The following is a 21,881-nucleotide window of genomic DNA, read 5'->3' on the forward strand; positions in this document are numbered from 1 at the left end:
AAAAAAAAAAAAAAAAAAAAAGACCTTATTGACATGAAAGTACACTTATAAGCCAAGTGCTAGTTATATGTCAATTCTGACTGAATCAATGGCACTAAGTAGTCCAGAAAATCTCAAGAACTATAGGGCAGAGGATTTAATCAGGTCATATTCTTAATTTAGACCTAAGTTTACGTCTTGGTGGCTCACCAGTGTCAGTTTCTGTAGTTTCACGACAATATAGCCTTTCTCAAATTATACTACCTGGCTATACTACCATCAGAGTGGGGCTATAAAACTAAAGTTTCAAGGTAGTTGTAGGAATCAAATACTTACCTCTAGCTTCTTACTAGGCATAGCTTGTTTTGTACTCCATTGTGATTCATTATGAAACTGAATCACACTGACAGAGCAAATACTTGTTCTATTCTGAATTAGCCTGATGTTTACAGTCCCAAAGCAGCACAAAAATAAAGTGTGGGGAAGGTGCCTGTGGCTCAAAAGGGTAGGCCGCCAGTCCCATATGCTGGAGGTGGTGGGTTCAAACCCAGCCCCAGCCAAAAACTGCAAAAAAAAAAAAAAGAAAGTGTGATTCTGGCTTGGTGCCTGTAGATCACTGAGTAGGGCGCCAGCCACATATACCGAGGCTAGTGGGTTTGAGCCTGGCCTGGACCTGCTATACAATGACAAATGCAACAAAAAAACAGCCAGGTGTTGTGGTGGATGCCTGTAGTCCCAGCTACTTGGGAGGCTGAAGCAAGAGAATCACTTAAGCCCAAGAGTTGGAGGTTGCTGTGAGCTATGACCACGGCACTCTACCAAGACCGAGGGCGACATAGTGAGACTCTGTCTCAAAAAAATAAAATAAATAGTCTCATCCATTGAGATCCAGAAATCACCCAAGTTAGGTAGCAGAAAGGAATATTGCCATAGCTCAAAGAGCAACCTACCATTTCAAAGACAACATGAATATGTGGTCAAAGTGCCCTGCCATGATTACCAAACAGAAAATGAAGACTTTTGGGTCAGAGCTGTATCTCTAGAAATATAACATGTCCCTCATCTATGTCAATGAGCTAGCCATTTGCTGTCTTAGACAGTGAGGAAGACGAGTTCAGGAGTCTTGTTGCTTCTTCCCCTGCAGAGAACTGAAGCCGGAGAAGTGCTCAAAATGCTAACTTAAGGGCCCTTATCTTGACCTCAGGTTTGACAACACTGGGAAGGACTAATGTGCTAAATGTGTTATTCTGGAGAAAAAGCATTAAAACATAATTTAAATTTCTACCAGAGGGAAGTAAAATTCTAAATTAGAGCTGGATGATAGGAGAATAATGTCAGTTTAAAAGAAAGGAAAGGAAAATGGTTTCTAGGGACTGAGAGAAAAGGTAAATAGGATTTATTCAATGGGTATAAAGTTTCAGTTTTAGAAGATAAAAAAGTTCTAAAGGTATATTGCACAAAAATGCAAATATAGTTAACAATACTAAACTGTACACTTAAAAATGGTTAAGATAGTAAATTTCTATTATGTATTTATTATAACTGAAAAATAATTTCTTTCTTTGAGACAGAGCCTCACTTTGTCACCTTTGGTAAAGTACTATGGTGTCATAGCTCACAGCAGCTTCAAACTCCTGGGCTCAAGTGATCTTCTTGTCTCAGTTTTTTCTATTATAAGTAGAGACAGGGACTTGCTCTTGCTTAAGCTGGTCTCAATTTCCTGAGCTCAAGCAATCCACCAGCCTTGGCCTCTCAGAATTGTAGGATTATAGGTGTGAGCCACTGTGCACAGCCTTGAAAAAATAAATTTAAAAAGGCATATATACTAAAATTTATGGGATGAGGCTGGGCACGGTGGCTCACACCTATAATCCCAGCACTCTGGGAAACTGAGGTGGGTAGACTGCTTGAGCTCAGGAGTTTGAGACCAGCCTGACCAATATCGACAATGTGGTGGGTGTCTGCAGTCCCAGTTACTTGGGAGGCTGAGGCAAGAGAATCACTTAAAATGGAGAGTTTGAGGTTGCTATGGGCTATGATGCCATGGCACTTTACTGAAGGTGACAAAGTGAGACTCTGTGTCAAAATAAATAAATGAATAAATAAATAAAATGTATGGGATGTAGCAAAATCAGTTCTAAGAGGAAAACTCACAGCAACATATGCCTATATCAAAAAAGAAGAAAGATCTCAAACAACCTGATATTATTCCTTAAGGACCTAGAAAAAGAAAAAAACTAAGCCCAAAGATAGCAAGAAAAAAGTAAATAAAAAAAGATCAGAGCAGAAGTAAATGAAATAGACACTAGAAAAATAATTTAAAAGATCAAGGAAACTGAGAGTTTTTTTTTTTTTTTTGCAGTGGCTTACGCATCTAATCCTAGCACTCTGGGAGGCTAGGGAACTATGCCCTTAAGCTATGAGGTCTACAATAACTCTGCATATAGTTAAGTCTAATAATTGCATGGGGAATACCCACTCAGAATGTGTCAGGCAATAAATCCAGACACTTAGCTGCATGTAACAGGCATGGAAGTAAGTAAACAAATAAATATACAAACTGTGATAAAAGGAAAGATGGTAAAAAGTATACTCCATTTCAAGAAATGTAACACATTCTAATATGAGGCTATAAGTGAAAAATCATCACATAACATCAATTAGGTCTGACCATGTTAGTAGCTGCTTGCCAGAGAGAAAGCAGAAATTTATGAATCTCTAGATGATGTGCCTTCACATCTTGTGAGCTGCAAAGATGTCTGAAGAACTATTGAAATATTCAGAATGAAAGAGTTTCTAGGTGCTTCTCTGATCTGAAAATAAATCAGTGCAAAAAGGACAAGAAAACTTATACCATACTACTAATCAAAACCAACACCAATTTCTTCTTCCCAACAACCCCTAGTAAGAAATATTTGGTTCCTTCATCCTTGAAAGTTAGCAGTAACCAAATGGAATGCCAGATGTTTATTATAGATTTTTGAAATTTAGACCTCCAGACATAGGATTAAATCTACCAATGATAAGTTCTTTTTCTGCTTGTTAATTTGCTGGTCTACAAAAATTAGCAAACAGGGCAAGTTATATAACTACCACCTAATAAATGACAGTCAAGGAGAAAAAAAACATTACCATGCACGCTGTGCTCCAAATGTCAGCAGGGGTATTATAGCCAGATCCTATTAGAACCTCCAGGGAACGGTACTGCCTTGTTTGAATATCTTCAGTGAAATGTTTGTGCTGCGTAAATGGATAAGAAAATAATATTCAAAGATATACCCACTCTAACAATGGAGATTAAAGTACTCTGAAGTTTCCCCCAAACTCCAATCTCCATTTATCTCATTTCTTAAATATAATTGTGATGCTATTAATGCTAAATAAGCCTTTGCCTTACACAGAGCTAATTATTTTTGCAAAAAAAATGAACCTAAACTTAATATAGATATATTGATTTAGGGAAAAACAGTAACTTTTTAAGAAATGGGAAACTATTACCTTAAGCAAAAATTTAGCTGTTCATTTGTCTAAAAATCAATAAATTGTACATCAACAAATAAATGACATTAACTTAGGTTCAATTCAAACTTTTCCTTGCTATGTGTTCACTATGTAGGTTAAAGGAGCTTATAAACATCTATATAGAACCCTTGTCCCCATTCTTCCCTACCTACCTCACTCTGTTCAAACTAATATCAAACAAGAATCTTTGGGAGGGCCCAATGCAGTGGCTCATGCCTGTAATCCCAGCACTTGGGAGGATCCACTCAGGTGGATTGCCTTAGCTCACAGGTTCGAGACCAGCCTAAATCAGAGCAAGACCTCATCTCTAAAAATAGCTAGGTATTGTGGCAGGTGTCTGTCATTCCAGCAACTCGGGAAGCTGAGGCAAGAGAATCACTTAAGCCCAAGAGTTTAAGGTTGCTGTGAGCTGTGATGCCACAGCACTCTACTGATGGAGTGAGACTCTATCTCAAAAAAAAAAAAAAAGAATTGTAATACTCAATATATACTGCCAGCAAAAAATGAATACAAATCACATCAAGCACCTCTTGTAATTGCAAAAGTCAAACATGACTTGAGTATTAAAATTTTAATATAGTTTTTTCCTTTATTAAAATGGGTATACTTTCTTTAGGCACCACCTACATATGAATTCTCCATAATAAAACATAAATTAATAATAAAGGGAGAAATGAATCTTAGTAGGAGTCAAATACAGGAAACAAAATTTCAAATAACAGTAAAACATGTACAAGAAAGTGTAAAAGATAATTCTCTAACGTTGAAATTTAAAAACAAGGCATGGTATTTGTGAAGAGGGAAAATTAGGAAGAGAAAGATTCAAGTTGAAAACCAGTACAGCCTAGGGCTCCAATGTGCTACTGAACTCAGTTTGACCAAAAGAGCAAAAATACTACTCCAGGAAGAAAGAACATCACCGATAAAGGCACAGAATGACATCTGTTGGTTGAAAGGCAAATATAGCTAACTGCTAGGTTAAAGTGTTTGGATTTCATTTGGCAGAAATGAGATTACCATTAGTCACTGAATGGGAGAAAATACTGTTAACAAGACTGACATCTGAGACGATAATCTGATAATCTTTTGGGTGGTCACCAGATTTAGGTTCAGTAATAAAACTATGAACAATGGCTGTGGAAACAGGAGAAGGAAGAGTTAAATCCAAGGATACTCACTGGAAAGAATAAGTAGAATTTTAAAAATTCAATAGCTACCAGGCCCAGTGGCTCACATCTATAATTCTAGCACTCTGGGAGGCTAAGGCAGATGGATAGCTTGAGCTCAGGACTTCAAAATGAACCAGGCTGAGCAAGAGTAAGATCCAGTCTCTAAAACTAGCCAGGTGTTGTGGCAGGCGCCTGTGTCCCAGCTATAGGGAGGCTGAGGCAAGAGGATAGCTTGAGCCCAAGAGTTTGAGGTTGCTGTGGCTCTGATGCTACAAGCACTCTACCGAGAATGAGAAAGTGAGACTGTCTCAAAATAAATAAATAAATAAAAATAAAAATAAACAAAAATAAAATAAAATAAAAATATTCAATAGCAATGAGACAATGAGAAAATCCAAAAGGAACTTTTAACGCAGAGGTCTACAGAGTTGGCTGTCTGCTATAAAAAACAATAAAACAAACAAAAAAATAAAAATAGAAACAAGAGATGGAGAGACTTAAAGAGGAAACTGATTCTATAGGAAAGCAATGGGCTCAGATACTGAGTCTGAAGTGACTTAAGCTGACAAAATAGAATGGCTAAGAAGTGGGAACAACAAAATTTAGAAGTCAGAAAGCAAAGGGATCATTGGTAAGTATCTTAGTGGACCCAAGAAAGTCACTGTTGGTAAAAGCTGAGAAGCACTATAATTTACACCAAGTACTTCTCCCTGCAAGGGTGAGGATTTAGTGGTGCCAAGTATCTCTAGAAGTAGGAGTGAGGAGGGATTCAAAAAAGGAATATTGTTTTAAAGCATCTTTTAAGAAACAGAGCTCCAGAACACATGGGATAATGCTGGTTAAGAGCTCCTTTCCTGGTCTCATAGACTTCTCTAGAGTGGATAAAACAGGATCTTTGGAGGACAGTGACATAGTTGAGAGAAAAATACCATTCTGAAAACAGGGGAATTAAGTGACCTTACTATATTTAGAAACCCATTTCTTGTCTAACTCAGCTCCCAGAACACTGGTAGCCAGGCATCTACTCCCTGAGTAGGATATTTGAGGAAGACTATGTGATAATCTAACAGCAAAGATCCAAAGATTTTGACATCTCGGGATGAAATAAAAATACACAAAACAGATCATTCTGTTGTGAATAATCAACAAGACTCATGCACAGAGCTTTCAAATATCATTAGTACTTCATATGGTGATCTATTTAGTGATCTGAAGCAGAAAGAAAGCAATAAGGCTGGGCACCCGTAGCTCAACGAGTAGGGCGCCAGCCACACATACCAAAATTGGCAGGTTTGAGCCCAGCCTGGGACTGCTAAACAACTGCAACCAAAAAATAGCCAGGCGTTGTGGCAGGCGCCTGTAGTCCCAGCTACTTGGGAGGCTGTGGCAAGAGAATCCTTTAAGCCAAAGAGTTGGAGTCTGCTGTGAGTTATGAGGCCACAACACTCTACCGAGGGTAACGTAGTGAGACTCTGTCTCAAAAACAAACAAACAAAAAAAAAGCAAGTAAACAAGCAATAACTATCACATAAGAAAATGGCAAAAAAGGAAAAATACCATCTGAGACTTTTTTTTTAGACAGAGTCTCATTATGTCACCCTTGGTAGAGTGCCGTGGCATCACAGCTTATAACCTCACTTGGGCTTAAGTGATTCTCTTGCCTCAGCCTCCCAAGTAGCTGGGAACAGGTACCCGCCACATTACCCGGCCATTTTTTGTTACAGTTGTCATTGTTTAGCTGGCCTGGGCTGGGTTCAAACCCACCACCCTCAGTGTATGTGGCTGGCGCCGTAAACACTGTGCTACGGGGTGGCAAGCCTTAAAAAGATATTTTTATGAAATAAGAACAGGATGCTATTTTTAAAATAATCAGAGAACCAAAGACTGCTTGGAAAGTAAAAACAGAATAATAGAAATGAGAAACAATGAGGCCCATAAAAATAGTTGAGAAATCTTCCAGAAAGTAAAGCAAAAAGGAAATGATTAAAAAATAGGAAAGGGCATGGTGCCTGTAGCACAGTGGTTGTGGCGCCAGCCACATGCTCTGAGGTTGGCAGGTATGAGCTCAAATGGGCCAACTAAACAACAATGATAACTACAACAAAAAATAGCCGGGCACTGTGGCAGGCGCCTGTAGTCCCAGCTACTTGGGAGGCTGAGGCAAGAGAATCGCTTAAGCCCAAGAGTTTGAGGTTGCTGTGAGCTGTGATGCCATAGCATTCTACTAAAGGCAACATAGTGAGACTCTGTCTCAGAAAAAAATAAATAAAAAATAAAAAGTAGGAAAGAAAGGTGAAGAAAACAATATGACCTGTCTAACATTTGGAATAATGAGATTTTAGTAGAGAGACCAAAATCAAGGAAGATTCTAAACCAGTGGTTCTCAACCTTCCTAATGCCGCGACCCTTTAATACAGTTCCTCATGTTGTGGTGACCCCCCCAACCGTAAAATTATTTTTGTTGCTACTTCATAACTGTAATTTTGCTACTGTTATGAATCATAATGTAAATATTTGATATCCAAGATGGTTGCCATTGTTTGACCTCCCCCCCCCCCCGAAGGGGTTGCAACCCACAGGTTGAGAACCACTGTTCTAACCCAAAGAATCAGAGTATCCATATTATGGGTGCATAATGAATCGTTAGTATAATAGACAAGAACAGACCTAGCAAGGCACATCACTGTGAAATAATGATTTCACAGATTTCACAAGGGGAAAAGATACACATTTTTTATCATACAAAGATAGAGAATCAGAATAGCATTGGTCTTTAGAAGCATCAAGACTAGAAACTAGAAGAATGCAGTAACAAACATTCTGAAGGAAAATGATTTTTAATTTAGAACTCTGCACACAGCCAACACACAGAATTAAAGACTATCAGTCATGCAAGATCCTCCTCAAATCTCCTAACCCTTTCACAGGAAGCTTCTGCAGGTTGCATGTACTCCACAAAAATGATAAAGTAAACCAAAAAAGAAGGTAGGAAATACAAAAATCAGGGGGTATAAAGAAAGAAAATAATAATCACCAGAACGATGGTGAAGAGAAATCCCAAACAGCAGTAAGGTAGCAGACTTTCAAGGCAACCTAGTCAGATGAACACAGATTAGAAGACTCCAGGTTCCAGGACAGAGCTGTTTAAGAAGATGTATGCATTTAAAGTGCATGTATTTACACGACCAGATAAAAGTATGGGGTTGAATTAAGTGATAAATAATACAAAGAAAAGCAAGCAAATGAAATACGATGTTATATATAAAGGAAAAGGAATCATACTACAATATATGTTCTGTTTAGCTGAAGATAGCATTAGTCTTACTAATGTAAACATAGACATGATCATTTATCCAAAAATTAATATAATTGGGGAAGATGGGAAATTGGTGCAGTGATGGTAAATAAGTCCCAGTTTCTAGGGAGAAGAAATAAAACATAACATTGATTAGGAATGGTATAACCACGTTACTTATTAGTGATACAGAGGTAAATCCTATCATGGGGAATTAAAAATTATCAAAGAGAGTGAGATTTTTAAATTAAAATCTATATACTGGCTGGGCATGTTGGCTCATACCTATAATCCTAAGAATACCAGGAGGCTAAGGTGGAAGGATCAGCCCGAGCAAGAACAAGAACCAGTCTCTATTAAAAACAGAAAAATTAGCTGGGTGTTGTAGTGAATGCCTATAGTCCCACCTACTTGAGAGGCTAAGACAGAAGGATCACTTGAACCCAGGAGTTTGAGATTGCTGTGAGCTAGGCTGACCCCATGACACTCTAGCCTGGGCAACAGAGGGAGACTCTGTCTCAAAACAAAAACCTATATAACTGTCTCTATACTACATATGTGCATATGTTCTTTTATTATACCATTCTTTCTACTTTTGTAAATATTGCATATTTGAACTTTTCAATAATAAACAGTTAAAAGAAAAAAGTGAAAAAATATTCACTAAAATATTAAGTGTCAATCTGGGTGTAGGACTGTAAATGTTTTAGTTAGCACAATTAAGTCAAAATTCTCTTTATTCCCAGTCACTTGAACACATAGCACTGAGACAAATTTAACTTACCACCCAACAGGCATTTCCAAGATCAGCAATCTTCACCTTTAACTTTTCTGCATTTTTTGGCTCAAGGGGATTAACAAGAAAATTTCCAGCAGTAGATTTTCCTACAGACATCAATAAAACTGTTCAATGAATATACAAACACTCAAAGGGTAATAAAGCTTTCCAAGCTGAGAGAGTAATACAGACAACTATCCAGTTGGCTACCTATAATAATTTTCTATTTTCTAAGGCCTGGCATAATGGTTTTTGCCATTATGGAAGCCAAAGTGGCAGTGGAGGCTGTGTATGAGGGGTGGGGTATCACTTGAGCCCAGGAGCCCTGGGCTACAGGATGAGACTCTGTCTCTACCAAAAAAAAAAAAGTCTAAGATAAAAAGAGCAGAGCAAAGCAAAGCAAGGCTGGACACAGTGACTCACGCCTATAATCTTAGTATTCTGGGAGGCCAAGGCAAGTGGATTGCTTGAGCTCAGGAGTTCAAGACCAGCCTGAGCAACAGCGAGACCCCATTTCTAAAAAATAGCCAGGTGTTGGGGCAGGTGCCTGTCATCCCAGCTACTTGGGAGGCTGAGGCAAGAGGATAGCTTGAGTTAGAAGCTGCTGTGAGCTATGATGCGACAGAACTTTACCAAGGGCAACGAAATAAGATTCAGTCTCAAAAAAAATTTTTTTTTCTGGAATTAAATAAAAATAGCACAAGTTCTTTAGAGGAACAAGTGAAATGCGGTGTACTCAGTATATGACAAGTAAAATTTAAAGCTAGCTACAGATCTACATGTTGAAAGTAACCTAAGACACTTGCTATAAAGCTATAGCTTAAAGAAAAAAAAAAAGATACTTTTGGTCTAGATATTCATGAATGTGTTGTGCAGGAAATTTTTGGGAAGTGTCTACATAGGTACCTTTGTTGTCCAGTGGTCCATTATGTTCTTGCTCTTGTTCATCTTCACAGGGCAGCTCTGCCCGAATGCTTTCCTGAAGCTGGCTGATGTCCTGTTCACTGAATGACTGATCTATAGCTGAGGAAGACTGGCATACCATGGTATCTGACACCTCAGAAGTAATAGGTATACAAGAGTCTGTTTCTTGAGATGTGCTGCTGTCTCCATTTTGGGAACTTAGGAAACTAGGTTCCTGCTTTAAATTTTGGACATCACAGTCATTAGCATTATGTAGATCCTCTTTAAGCCTCAATGTTTCGTTATTACTGTTCTCAGTATAATTAACGATTTCAATTACTCCATTGCAATTAATTTCTGCTGCACCACCCTCTACACCACGTTCCATAAGAGTTTGATCCTGGCTCATGGTACTTGACTCTTCTAAGGAACAAACAAACAAAAAAGGAAGCATGTGTATGTGTCTAAGTGAAAGAAAGAAAAATTTCTCACAAGATTAAAACATTTTCTAGAACTTATACTCAGTAACATAAAAACATTACTGACCATCTAATGCCTGTTTATAGAAGGACAAAAAGATCTTATCCTTATCCAATTACTAATGAAGACTATGTTCTGTTTCCTGAGAAAAGTTAGAAATTACATTTGAATATTACCTGCCTGATATTTATGACAAGATCTATATTCTTATAGGACACCCCCAGAGATGTGTTGTACACATGAAACTAGTATATAATATAACAATGATAAATGAATGCTAAAGTGTGCCATAAAATAATTTTTGTGATGCTCTATTTATACCAAGTTTTTCTTGGGTCATTTTATTAGGTGGGTTCTCTTTCAAGGGTCTTTCAACAGGACTCTCTGATTCTTCTTGCTTGTTTGGTCTTTTTTGCCCAGGGCCCGACTCTTTCTCCATTTCCTCAATTTCCTGCATTCGCTTCTCTAGTAACTCTGCCTGGCGCTTCTGCTTCTTCTTCAATTTCTTCTTCTTATTCTTTGACATTTTGTCAGCCTGGGCGGAGATTACAAACAGATAAAGCCTTCAGGTGGCTAATCCATTACCCCTAGTTGGAGATAACTGTTAATTTTAATTACTTCCTAATTAAATTTCACTATTTCCCTAACGTAGCACTTAAATTTTTCATTAATTTAAAAGATGCAGACATTCTCATGAAAGAAAATAAAAACAGAATCAACAATACTCTCAGTCTTCTGTGGGACTGGTTTAAACTCAGACAAACTCAAATTTGCAGAAGAAGCTTTACCAGTACAAATTTGCTAAAGATGCATGAAAATCTATCAGAGAAAATTATAGAAGCGCAGGAATATTTTTCCCTTTGGTTTTCAAACTCTAAACTGACCATTTATAACAGAAGAACTCATGCTTATAGCCCACAGATCAGAATTAAATATATAAACACCTTATACTTACTGGTTTCGGTTGGGGAGCAGTACTGACTGAAAAGAAAAGAAAACCAAGTAAGAATTTTGGCAGGCAATACAAACTACAGCTCAGTTAAGACACTCTACCAGAATGAAAAGTCTGTCTTGTACAGCCTACACTGTAGCAAAAACTACTGTTTTTAAGTGACTTTGGCAGAAGCCACGTTAGTAATAGTAGTGGAGATGGTGTCTCCCTACATTGCCCAGGCTGATCTCAAAATCCTGGGCTCATGCAATCCTTCTGCTTCAGCCTCCCAAGTACCTGGGACAACAGGCATATGCCATCATGCCTGACCTATTACTATTTTTAAAGAAAAGAATACATCCATCAGTTGCCAAACTTAAAAAATGCTTAAATTAAACTCTTCCTCAGGTAGCATCAATATGTGTAATAGAATTGAGTTCCCAATGCTGCTAAAATCATCTATTCTCATTCCCATGTATTGCATAAAATAGAAAGGGGCAGCAACAATCTCCTCACCCCTACCCAGAACACCCACCAACTCTTCCTCTCTGCATTTTTCAATTTTAAAGGGAGAATTTAGGTGACATCACGAGCTAAAGTAATTCAGTCAGATGCAGTGTTGTATGTATGCAGTCTCAACTGGTTGGGAAGCTGAGGCAAGAGGATGGTTCAGTTGGAGACCAGCCTGGGCAATATAGCAAGACTCTGTTTCTAAAGGAGGGAAAAAAAAACCCCTGTATTAATTTGCTTTATTGCATGCTATGGGTAATAGTTTAGCTCACATGGAAAGTGGGATTTTCAGTCTTCTTTTCAACATGTTGACTGCCATGCTAGAAAAAAATTTTTTTTCCTTGGGTTCACGGTGTTTTAGTAGGTCAGGAGATGTGTGAGTTACATATGCTTCACAAGGCCCTGGGCTCATAACCAGCATAAGTTAAATACAACTCACATGGCAGTTTATGTGTTAAAATACTTGTAATTGAGGTTAAAAAAATATATAGAACTTATTATCAACTGTACCACTCAAGTGTACAGTTCAATGGTGGTAACTATACTCACACTAGTGAGTAACCAATCTCTAGAACTTTTTCATCTTGCAAAACAGAAACTATCGCTTTTGAATAAGTTCCCCTTCCCCCTTCTCCAGGCTTCCTTTTAAAAGAAAGTTTCGTAACTGATATTTCAACTTGAAGATCAAGAATGTTCCTCAAATATGATCTAACTACCAAAATTAAAATCTGTACCTCAAATGGAAAAAAATTCATCATAATCAAAGCAGTTATAATTGATTTAGCGCATAATAATATGTGGCACACTACTAACTGGTTTACCATGATATTTAATTTAAATAACTCCTGCATGAGGGAAAATGAAGTCAAGTAATGCAACGAAGGTCTATCAACCAATGACAAAGCCAGGACTCAAACCAGGTCTGTCTACTATGGGGTTTAAACCCAAGCTCTTAATTGTATCTTCCCACTTTACAGATCGCTGATCCATAAGCAAACAAGTATGATCATAGTAAGAGGTAAATGCATCAAAAATGGCCATCAAATCACAAGAAAATACATTTTTCAACAATACAAATTGGTTTTTAAATAATATACAACATACCTGTACCTAAAAGGTACAATCTCTAGTTTTCTCCTTCCCATATGGGAGCGATAATGAGAACAAAATAAGCCTCTTAAAGGTTGATTTTGGGGTTTTTTGTTAAATGATTAAATAGTGTTTATTTAATTCCCTGGTAATAGAATAAAAATAGAAATCTCTCTTAACTTCTAATGAGAAGCAAGTCTCTAAAAGAAAACATACCTGCTGATCCAGAAGGTGGAGGAGCTCCAGATCGCTGCCACTCTGTTGCTTCTGCAGCTAGCCTCCGAATGTACTGCTCATTTACTGACAGCAAGATGTTTTCCGGTTTAATGTCAGTATGGATGATACGGCACTTGGTGTGTAAATAATCCAGGCCCTGTAACACCTGAAGAAATCACAACATTTAAAAAACCAATGTAGGGGCCGGCACTTGTGGCTCAGAAAGGTGAGGCACTGGTTCCATATGCCGGAGGTGGCGGGTTCAAACCCAGCCCAGGCCAAAAACTGCAAAAAAAGAAAAAACAATATAGGTGGCGCCCATAGCTTAGTGGGTAGGGCACAGGCCACATACACCAAGGCTGGTGGGTTGGAACCTGGCCCAGACCAGCTAAAACAATAATGACAACTTCAACAACAACAATAACAAATAGCCAGGTGCTGTGGCAGGCACCTGTGGTCCCAGCTACTTGAGAGGCTGAGGCAAGGGAATCGCTTAAGCCCCAAGAGTTTGAAGTTGCTGTGACCCCAACAGCACTCCACCCAGGGCAACAGCTTGAGACTCTGTCTGACAATAAATAATAAAGCAACAATCACAAACCAATATAACTTTTTCTATAGAGAATAAAGCACTTTTGAAAAGCACAAGGAAACTTTCCTGGACAGGATCAATTATAACTATGAACAAAGACAAAAATTTACTTATAAGTTTTACGAAGCTAATTCTTTTGGTAATATTCTTTAACTATACACATCATAAAGACAGAGTAAATGTTGAACATACCCTTTAAATGTTGAAATGGAAGTGATAACAGAGATTTAGATGCAAATTTCCTCACTGATTAGAACTGAGGAGTCTTGTTGCCCAGTTTGGAGCTCTTTCCAAACCACATTATTCAAACAAATAATCTGCCCCTTGAAGTATTAATATTTTCCCAATGGTAAAATTCTATACTGTATATTGGAGGCTATATAGAAAATCAGAAAATGCCCATGAGTAATGCTGCATGAAGAGATGACAATAATTTGATATAGTAACTCTCTAGTAATATATAATTAATATTTGCAAACAGAACTTTTGGAGCTCTAATTTTCCAAAGTCAGGTACTTCATACAGCTTCCCCTTCTAATAATTATTACAGAAGATGAACCCAGGGGAAAATAGTTATCCTAAAACACTTAAAAACAGAATAAACACAAAAACCCCAAAAGTTTGAACAACATATTAAACAATTAAAAAAAAAACCTAGTTTTTAAAATAAATATTCCATTAGAAATAGGAAATCTTATACCCAGAACATTAAAAAATTACTATACAGCAAAGAGTAATATACATACTTGCTGAATAATTTTTTTGACACAAGGCAGTGGAAGCCCCTGATAGTTGGATTTGATGATCCACTTGAGCAGATGATGCCCCAAAACTTCAAATACCATGCAGATATCTAGGAATTTATTAAGGAGAGAAGAGAAAAAAGGCACAAAAGAATAGGGCATGACAAGATATACAACCCACCCCAAAGAAAATGTTATATATTATTTTCTTTCAGTATAAAAAGTTATAGAGCTTGACTAAATAAATATGTAGCTATCAATATTCTGAAATTCTAAACTCTAATGCTATATAATCAATGAAAACTTCTGTGAGAGAAAATTATGGAAGACTGGCTTATCAATGAAATCACGTACTCAATGGTAATACAAAAAGTGAAACCTATAATACAAATAGTGAAAACACTAAGCTCAAGCTGTTAATTGAATTAAGGTAAGTTAGTTTCTCCCCTAATTACCAGAATTAATGTTCAAGGTAAAAACTCCCACTCTCACAGTCTCAAAGCAATAGATAAAAAATTCTTCCTTACATAGAAACAACATACAAAATTTAACCCCCATTTGCAAATGCCAACATTTAAAAAAAAAGGAAACTGACTTGGTTTATGCTCTGTAGTTTACAAACGAATCTTGATTCCACTGCCATCCCACGTTCTCTTTATGTATGAAAAATCCTGAAAACACCACATAGGAGTAATGTTTGAGCCTACAAGTGTATAGGGATGTTAGTATCATAGTATGCTGATGTCTACTACCCCCAGAAGCTTCCACATACACTAGTATGGAAAGTTAAGACATATATGCAGAATAATGATCCAGTACAAAGACTTTGTTTTATTTTTATTTTTTTCTTTGCGACAGTCTCACTCAGTCATTCTGGGTAGAGTGCTGTGGCATCATCATAGCTCACAGCAACCTCAGGCTCTTTGAGCTCAAGAGATTCTCTTTAGCCTCCCAAGTAGCTGGGACTACAGGTGCCCACCACAATGCCTGGTTAATTTTTTTTGTTGTTGTTAGAGACAGTCTTACTTTGTTGCCCTCAGTAGAGTGCCGCCATGGTGTCACAATTCACAGTCATCTCCAGCTCTTGGGCTTAGGCAATTCTCTTGCCTCAGCCTCCCGAGTAGCTGGGACTACAGGCAACTGCCACAACACCCAGCCATTTTTTTGTTGCAATTTGGCTGGAGCTGGGTTTGAATCTGCCACCCTCGGCATAGGGGGCCGGTGCCCTACTCACTGAGCCACAGGCATCGCCCATGCCTGGTTAATTTTTCTATTTTGAGTAGAGAAGGGGTCTCATTCACTCTTGCTCAGGCTGGTCTCCAACTCCTGAGCTTAGGCAATCCACCTGCCTCTGCCTTTCAGAGTGCCAAGATTATAGGTGTGAGCCATTGAGAATGCCTGACCTGTTTGTTTATTCAGAGACATAGTCTTGCTCTATCTCCCAGGCTGGACTGCAGTGTCATGATCACAGACCACTATAGCCTCCCAAGCAGCTGAGACTATAGGCACCCACCACTATGTCTGGCTAATTTTTAATTTTTTTGTAGAGACAAGGTCTCACCATGTTGCTAAGGCTGGTCTCAAACTCCTGGGCTCAAGCAACCCTCCCACCTTAGCCTCTCAAAGTGCTAGGTGATTCCAGGTATGAGCCACTGCTCTTGATCAGACTTTTATTTTTTGGTTATAGTTGTCATTGTTGTTTGGCAGGCCCAGGCTAGATTCGAACCTGCCAGCTCTGGTGTATGGGGCTGGCGCCCTAGCCAGTGAGCTACAGGTGCTGAGCCTCTTGATCAGACTTTTAATTAAGATTCTCCACTAAAAGCAAGCTTGGGCTCCTTGGAAAAATGGCCAAATCCAAGGCTACTGCACAGGGAAAATACAGGGTGCACTTAGAACACTTTAGTGTGGCAACAAGTAAAAGAACACATCAAGAAGAAAATAGGAGCCATTTTGAAGAGGATGCGACTGGCCAAAGTGGAGATCTTTTTATAGAGTACAGTGATGGGTTAATACATGAATTAAAGACAGAATGAAGGCTAGATGCAATTTGGCTCACTCCTGTAAACCTACCACTTTAGAAGGATGAGGGGTTGGATCACTTGAGTCCAGGAGTTTAGCTTGGGCAAAACAGGGAGTAATTGTCTAACGTATGAATTAAAAACAGAATGATGGCCAGGTACAATGTGGCATGTACCTATAGTCCCAGCTACTTGAGAAGCTGAGGCAGGAAAATCAAAGCTACGAGTTCTAGGTTGCAGTGAGCTGTAACACTACACTCCAACCTGGGTAACGGAGTGAGCCCGTTTTTAAAAAAACAAAACAAAGCAAAAAACCCATAATGAATCCATACTGAATAAATATACAAGGTATGACAAATAGAAAAAAAAATCACCATTTTACAATCTCTATAATAACTGATTCAGTGAACAATCAGTAAGAACCAAAACCACTGTAGAAAAGACTATTAAGGATTGTCCAGTGTCAAAATATCACTCCACAGATTGCTTATTAATTATAAGAACAAAGCAGTTTTACGACAGGGAAATTTAGAAGGCAATGTCTTAATCAAATGATCAAACTTGGCTCGGCGCCTGTGGCTCAAGCGGCTAAGGCGCCAGCCACATACACCTAAGGTGGCGGGTTTGAATCCCCAGCCGGGGACCGCCAAACAACAATGACGGCTGCAACCAAAAAATGGCCGGGCATTGTGGTGGGCGCCTGTGGTCCCAGCTACTTGGGAGGCTGAGGCAGGAGACTCGCTTGAGCCCAGGAGTTGGAGGTTGCTGTGAGCTTGATGCCATGGCACTCTACCCAGGGGGATAGCTTGAGGCTCCATCCCAAAAAAAAAAAAAAAAATGATCAAACTTATTACCAATGATAAGAACAAATTTAAGTCATGTGCCTTCTGATGCAATACACTGAGAATAAAACACCACCCATGTGGTATACCTGACAAAAATGATTGATGTGAATTATGAGGAAACAATCAGACAAATCCAAAAGGCACAAAATGACTAGCCTGGATTCTTTTTTTTTTTTTTCCTGGAGAGAGTCTTACTTTGTTGTCTTGGGTAGAGTACCATGGTGTCATAGCTCATAGCAACCTCAAACTCCTGGGCTCAAGCAATTCTCTTGCCTCAGACTCCCGAGTAGCTGGGACTACAGGTGCCCACCACAATGCCCAGCTATTTCTAGAGATGAGGTCTCGCTCTGGCTCAGGCTGGTCTTGAACCTGTGAGCTCAGGCAATCCACCTGCCTCAGTAGCCAGCATTTTTAAATAAACAAAAGGAAAACAAAGAAAAGAAAAAGGTCAACCAATGTCATGAAAATAATGTACTAAATGAAAGATTAAAGAGACATGATAACCTCAGTGAAACATAAGTCAAAATCATAATATGTGGCTGGGGACAGTGACTCATGTTCGTAATCTAGGAGACCAAGGCAAGGGGATTACTTGATGTCAGGATTTGAAGACCAACCTGAGCAAGAATGAGACCTTGTCTCTACTAAAAATAGGAAAATTAGGCTAGGTGCCTATAGTTCAGTAGTTAAGGCAATGGCCACATACACCAGGGCCGGCAGGTTCGAACCTGGCCAAGGCCTGCTAAACAACAATGACAACTACAACAACAACAAAAAATAGGGGGGCGTTATGGCAGGTGCCTGTAGTCCCAGCTACTTGGGAGGCTGAGGCAAGAGAATCGCTTAAGCTAAAGAGTTTGAGGTTGCTGTGAGCTGTGATGCCATAGCACTCCACCAAGGGCGACATAGTAAGACTCTGTCTCACACACAAAAAGTTATCATTAGTGTGGTGTAGTCCCAGCTACTCAAGAGGCTGATGCAGTAGGACTGCTTTAGCCCAGCATCTGAGGTTGCAGTGAGCTATTTTTGAGTCAATGCACTCTAGACAGAGTAAAACCTTGTCTTAAATACATACATACATACGTTCATAAATAAGAATTACAATACAATACCATCTCAAGCTCACTAAAATGCCTGGAATAAAAAAAGACTAACATCGTCAAGTTTGGTGAAAATGTAGAACAATGAGAATTCATATTATGCCAGTATAAAATGGTACGACTACTTTGGAAAATGGGTTGACCATTTCTTAAGAGTTAAATATAAAAACCTTATGAACTTCTACTTCAGCCAAGACTGAGTATCAGAGACTGGCTTTACTCTCTTGTTAGTAAAAGCAAGAACTAAAACAGACAAAATAAATAAAACAATAAAAGACATCAGGCAATGGGGGCAGTGATTCCTAAAACTGAAAACAAATGAGTTGAACTCTAAGATCACTCCATCTTACTATCTTAAGACTCTCCAGGTAGACTCCATAAGTTGAAGAAATGGAGCTGAGAGTCTGGAAAGATCCAGCCAGCTAGTGAGGAGGACAAGATACCAGAGAAGACAGACCTGCCAAAAGAGAGAACTTGGTATCTGCAGAGGGTCCCCTGAAAATATTTGGGAGAGTATTGGTAAGCACATGTATGTCAAGAAAGAAGCAAAGACAGGAAAAAAATCCATCTGAAAGGATTAGAAGGAACAACACTCAGCATTTGCATAGGGCTTGGAACAGTGCTGATCCCACCCAAAAGACTAGGAAAATTCAGTCACAGGGCATTGGATAGGGTATTTGGGAAGATTCTGTCTTGGAAGAGGGAAATGATCAGACCCACACTAAGCACTGCTTTGGACCCACCTAACAAAATATAAAAGTAAAATCTGATAAGATCACTTTCCAAGTAACTGCATCCCAGAACAAAGCTGAAGATTTTTTTTATAGGAATACAAAATATCCAGCAGCCAACAAGGTAAAATTCACAATGTGATTACCAGGTAGCAAGAATGCAGAAAATCGTATCCAAAATTAGAATAATCAGTCATTTGACCAGAATCAAATAGATGTTAGAATGAGACTAGGACATTAAATGGTTATAATAGCTTTATATGTTCAAAAAGTTAAGTTGAGACATAGAAATAAGTATACTATGAAAGATGAACAGACACTGGATGTAATAAATAGCACATCAGACACAATGGAATAGTCAACTTGATTAATTTTAAAGCATAGCAAAAGAAATAATCCAAAATGAAACACAAGGAGGTAAAATAATCTAAACAAACTTACAAGAGTAAGCTGTAGAGCCAACTAGAGGGACTCAAAAAAAAAAGGAAGAAAGAAAGGAGGTCAATGTATCTGCTTTTGTAATGAATCAAGTCATAAAAGGCAACAATTACACCAGTAGCAAAGCATACCTCTAGTGCTTTGATTTCCTGATGCCATTTCCCATTAAAAAGTTATTAAAGAAATGCATGATTCGGGGCAGCGCCTGTGGCTTAAAGGGGTAGGGGCGCTGGTCCCATATGCCGGAGGTGGTGGGTTCAAACCCAGCCCTAGTCAAAAAAAAAAAAAAAAAAAAAAAAACCTGTAAAAATAAATGCATGATTCTAGGTTTGGGACAGGAAATTTATAAGATGAGCCTGAACATCAAGATGTCAAATAACAAAGAAACTGCCAAAATTTCATGTGGATCCTGACTCAAAGAATAAACAAGTGGAGAAGACTAAGTGGAGTCCGAAACCACCAGAAATCTGTTTCCCCACCAAGGCAACCAATACACTGGCAGAATCTGTCTACTGTAATTGTTTTGGAACTCTGGAGTCCATCGAAAGCTCACAACTTCCAGGGGGAGTTCTGGGTAACAACTGTTGTTAATTTTGGTTAATTCTAGGTCTTAACATAGTAGCAGCCACCTACCCTCCAACCCAAACCTATATATAGCTTACCAGAGAGACAGTGGGCAATAAGGAGCCTGACTTATTATCAGAGATCTGTGTTCCATGATCCCTGATTGCTGCTGCCAATCAAAGAAGTGCAAAGAGGTGAGTGGACATTTTTAAGCCTTCCCTCACATTGTTTCAAGTCCTTTCTCCTTTGGCTAAAGTGATTTCCAGACGATTAAAAGGACTGTAGCCCCTTTTTCCTCTCCTACATTTTCTCATTTTTCCCCCTTTGAAAGCCAGACAGTAAAGGCCAGGATATTCAAAAGCAACTGTGTATCTAGGGAAAATTAGAAAATGATTGTGAGGCTTGGCACCTGTGGCTCAAGCGGCTAAGGCGCCAGCCACATACACCTAAGGTGGCAGGTTCGAATCCCCAGCCCGGGCCCGCCAAACAACAATAATGGCTGCAACCAAAAAATGGCCAGGCGTTGTGGTGGGCGCCTGTGGTCCCAGCTACTTGGGAGGCTGAGGCAGGAGACTTGCTTGAGCCCAGGAGTTGGAGGTTGCTGTGAGCTTGATGCCACGGCACTCTACCCAGGGGGATAGCTTGAGGCTCCGTCTCAAAAAAAAAAAAAGAAAATGACTGTGAATACCCAGGGAAAGGCTAAGACTCAGAAAAGACCTCAGATGACTTTTAGTTTACATTGCAGGCTGATTCTTGGAACAGACAGCTTATAATAACCATCAAAACAATAGAAAGATTAGCAAAAAGCAGCAAATTCTGGGGAAGGGGCTGAATCTGATTTCCAGAGATACTATATTAGAGTCAAATGCCCAGTTTTCAACAACACCAAAACAAACAGAAACCACAAAGAAACCGAGAAGAATGATATATTGAAAGGAAAAACATAAATCAAAAGAAAGGAAAAGAAAGAATCTTTGCCTCTGAAAAAGATCTGATAGACCCCTTAGACAAAATCTTTAGAACAACTGTTTTAAAGATGCTCAAGGAACTAAAGGTCGGAAAAAGTCAATAAAATGCTATATGAACAAAATGGAAACATCAACAAAGAATCAGAATACATAAAAAGCCAAAAAGAAATTCTAGAGCTGAAAAGTATAGTAACTGAACTGAAAAATTCACCATAGGGATTTAAAGGCAGATTTGAGCACACAGAAGGAAAAGCAACAAAACTTAAAGTTAGATAATAGAAAAGAGTCTGAGAAACAGAAAACGGATTAAAGAAAAGTTAACAGAGCTCAAGGGACCTGTGGGATACATCAAACCAACCAAACACACAGTCCCAGAAGATGAAGAGAAAGGGGCAGAGAGACTATGTAAAGAAATGATAGCTAAAATCTGTCCAAATTTTATGAAAGACATAAATATAAATACTCAAAAGCTCAATGAACTCCAAATAAGATAAACTCAAAGAGAACTGCATCAAGATGATCTAATCAAACTTTTCAAAAACAAAGATGGAAACTTGAAAGCATCAAGAGAGAAGTGACTTGTTACAAGGGATCCTCAACTGAGATTATTAGCAAATTAGTAAATTTCTCATCAGAAACTTTGGCAGCCAGAAGCCAGTGAGCCAATATATTCAAAGTGCTAAGAGAAAGTCAACCATGAATCCTATATATAACAAAATTCTCCTTCAAAAGTGAGGGAGAAAGTCAGACATTCCCATATAAACAAAGAGCTTAAAGAAACTACATCTTTATACTTGTGTGCCCCCAAATAGACTACACAACACACATTCCCATATAAACAAAGGCTGAGAGAATTTACCACCATTGGACACGCCCTGCAAGAAATACTCAAGTGACTCTTCCAAAGTAAAACAAAGGGACACTACAACTCAAAGACATATGAAGAAATAAAGATCTCAGTAAACACAAGGACAATCATAAAAGCTAATATTATTTATTTATTTTTTTTTTTT

General features: G+C 38.6%; 1 protein-coding gene across 1 annotated transcript in view; it reads right to left on the bottom strand.

The window, feature by feature from the left end:
• The window catches only part of SRPK1 (SRSF protein kinase 1), an 86,588-nt gene that overhangs the window by 9,538 nt on the left and 55,169 nt on the right, over window positions 1-21,881 (bottom strand). Inside the window, exons 7-13 of the mRNA XM_003789139.3 lie at window positions 14,208-14,314; window positions 12,873-13,038; window positions 11,082-11,107; window positions 10,448-10,661; window positions 9,650-10,069; window positions 8,750-8,850; window positions 3,112-3,219 (exon numbers count right to left, since the gene is read on the bottom strand). Of these exons, the coding sequence (XP_003789187.1) occupies window positions 3,112-3,219; window positions 8,750-8,850; window positions 9,650-10,069; window positions 10,448-10,661; window positions 11,082-11,107; window positions 12,873-13,038; window positions 14,208-14,314 (1,142 nt within the window). The remainder of the gene's footprint in view (window positions 1-3,111; window positions 3,220-8,749; window positions 8,851-9,649; window positions 10,070-10,447; window positions 10,662-11,081; window positions 11,108-12,872; window positions 13,039-14,207; window positions 14,315-21,881) is intronic.

This window comes from Otolemur garnettii, unplaced genomic scaffold, assembly GCF_000181295.1.
Source record: "Otolemur garnettii isolate 467f Iridium unplaced genomic scaffold, OtoGar3 scaffold00031, whole genome shotgun sequence".
NCBI lineage: Eukaryota > Metazoa > Chordata > Mammalia > Primates > Galagidae > Otolemur > Otolemur garnettii.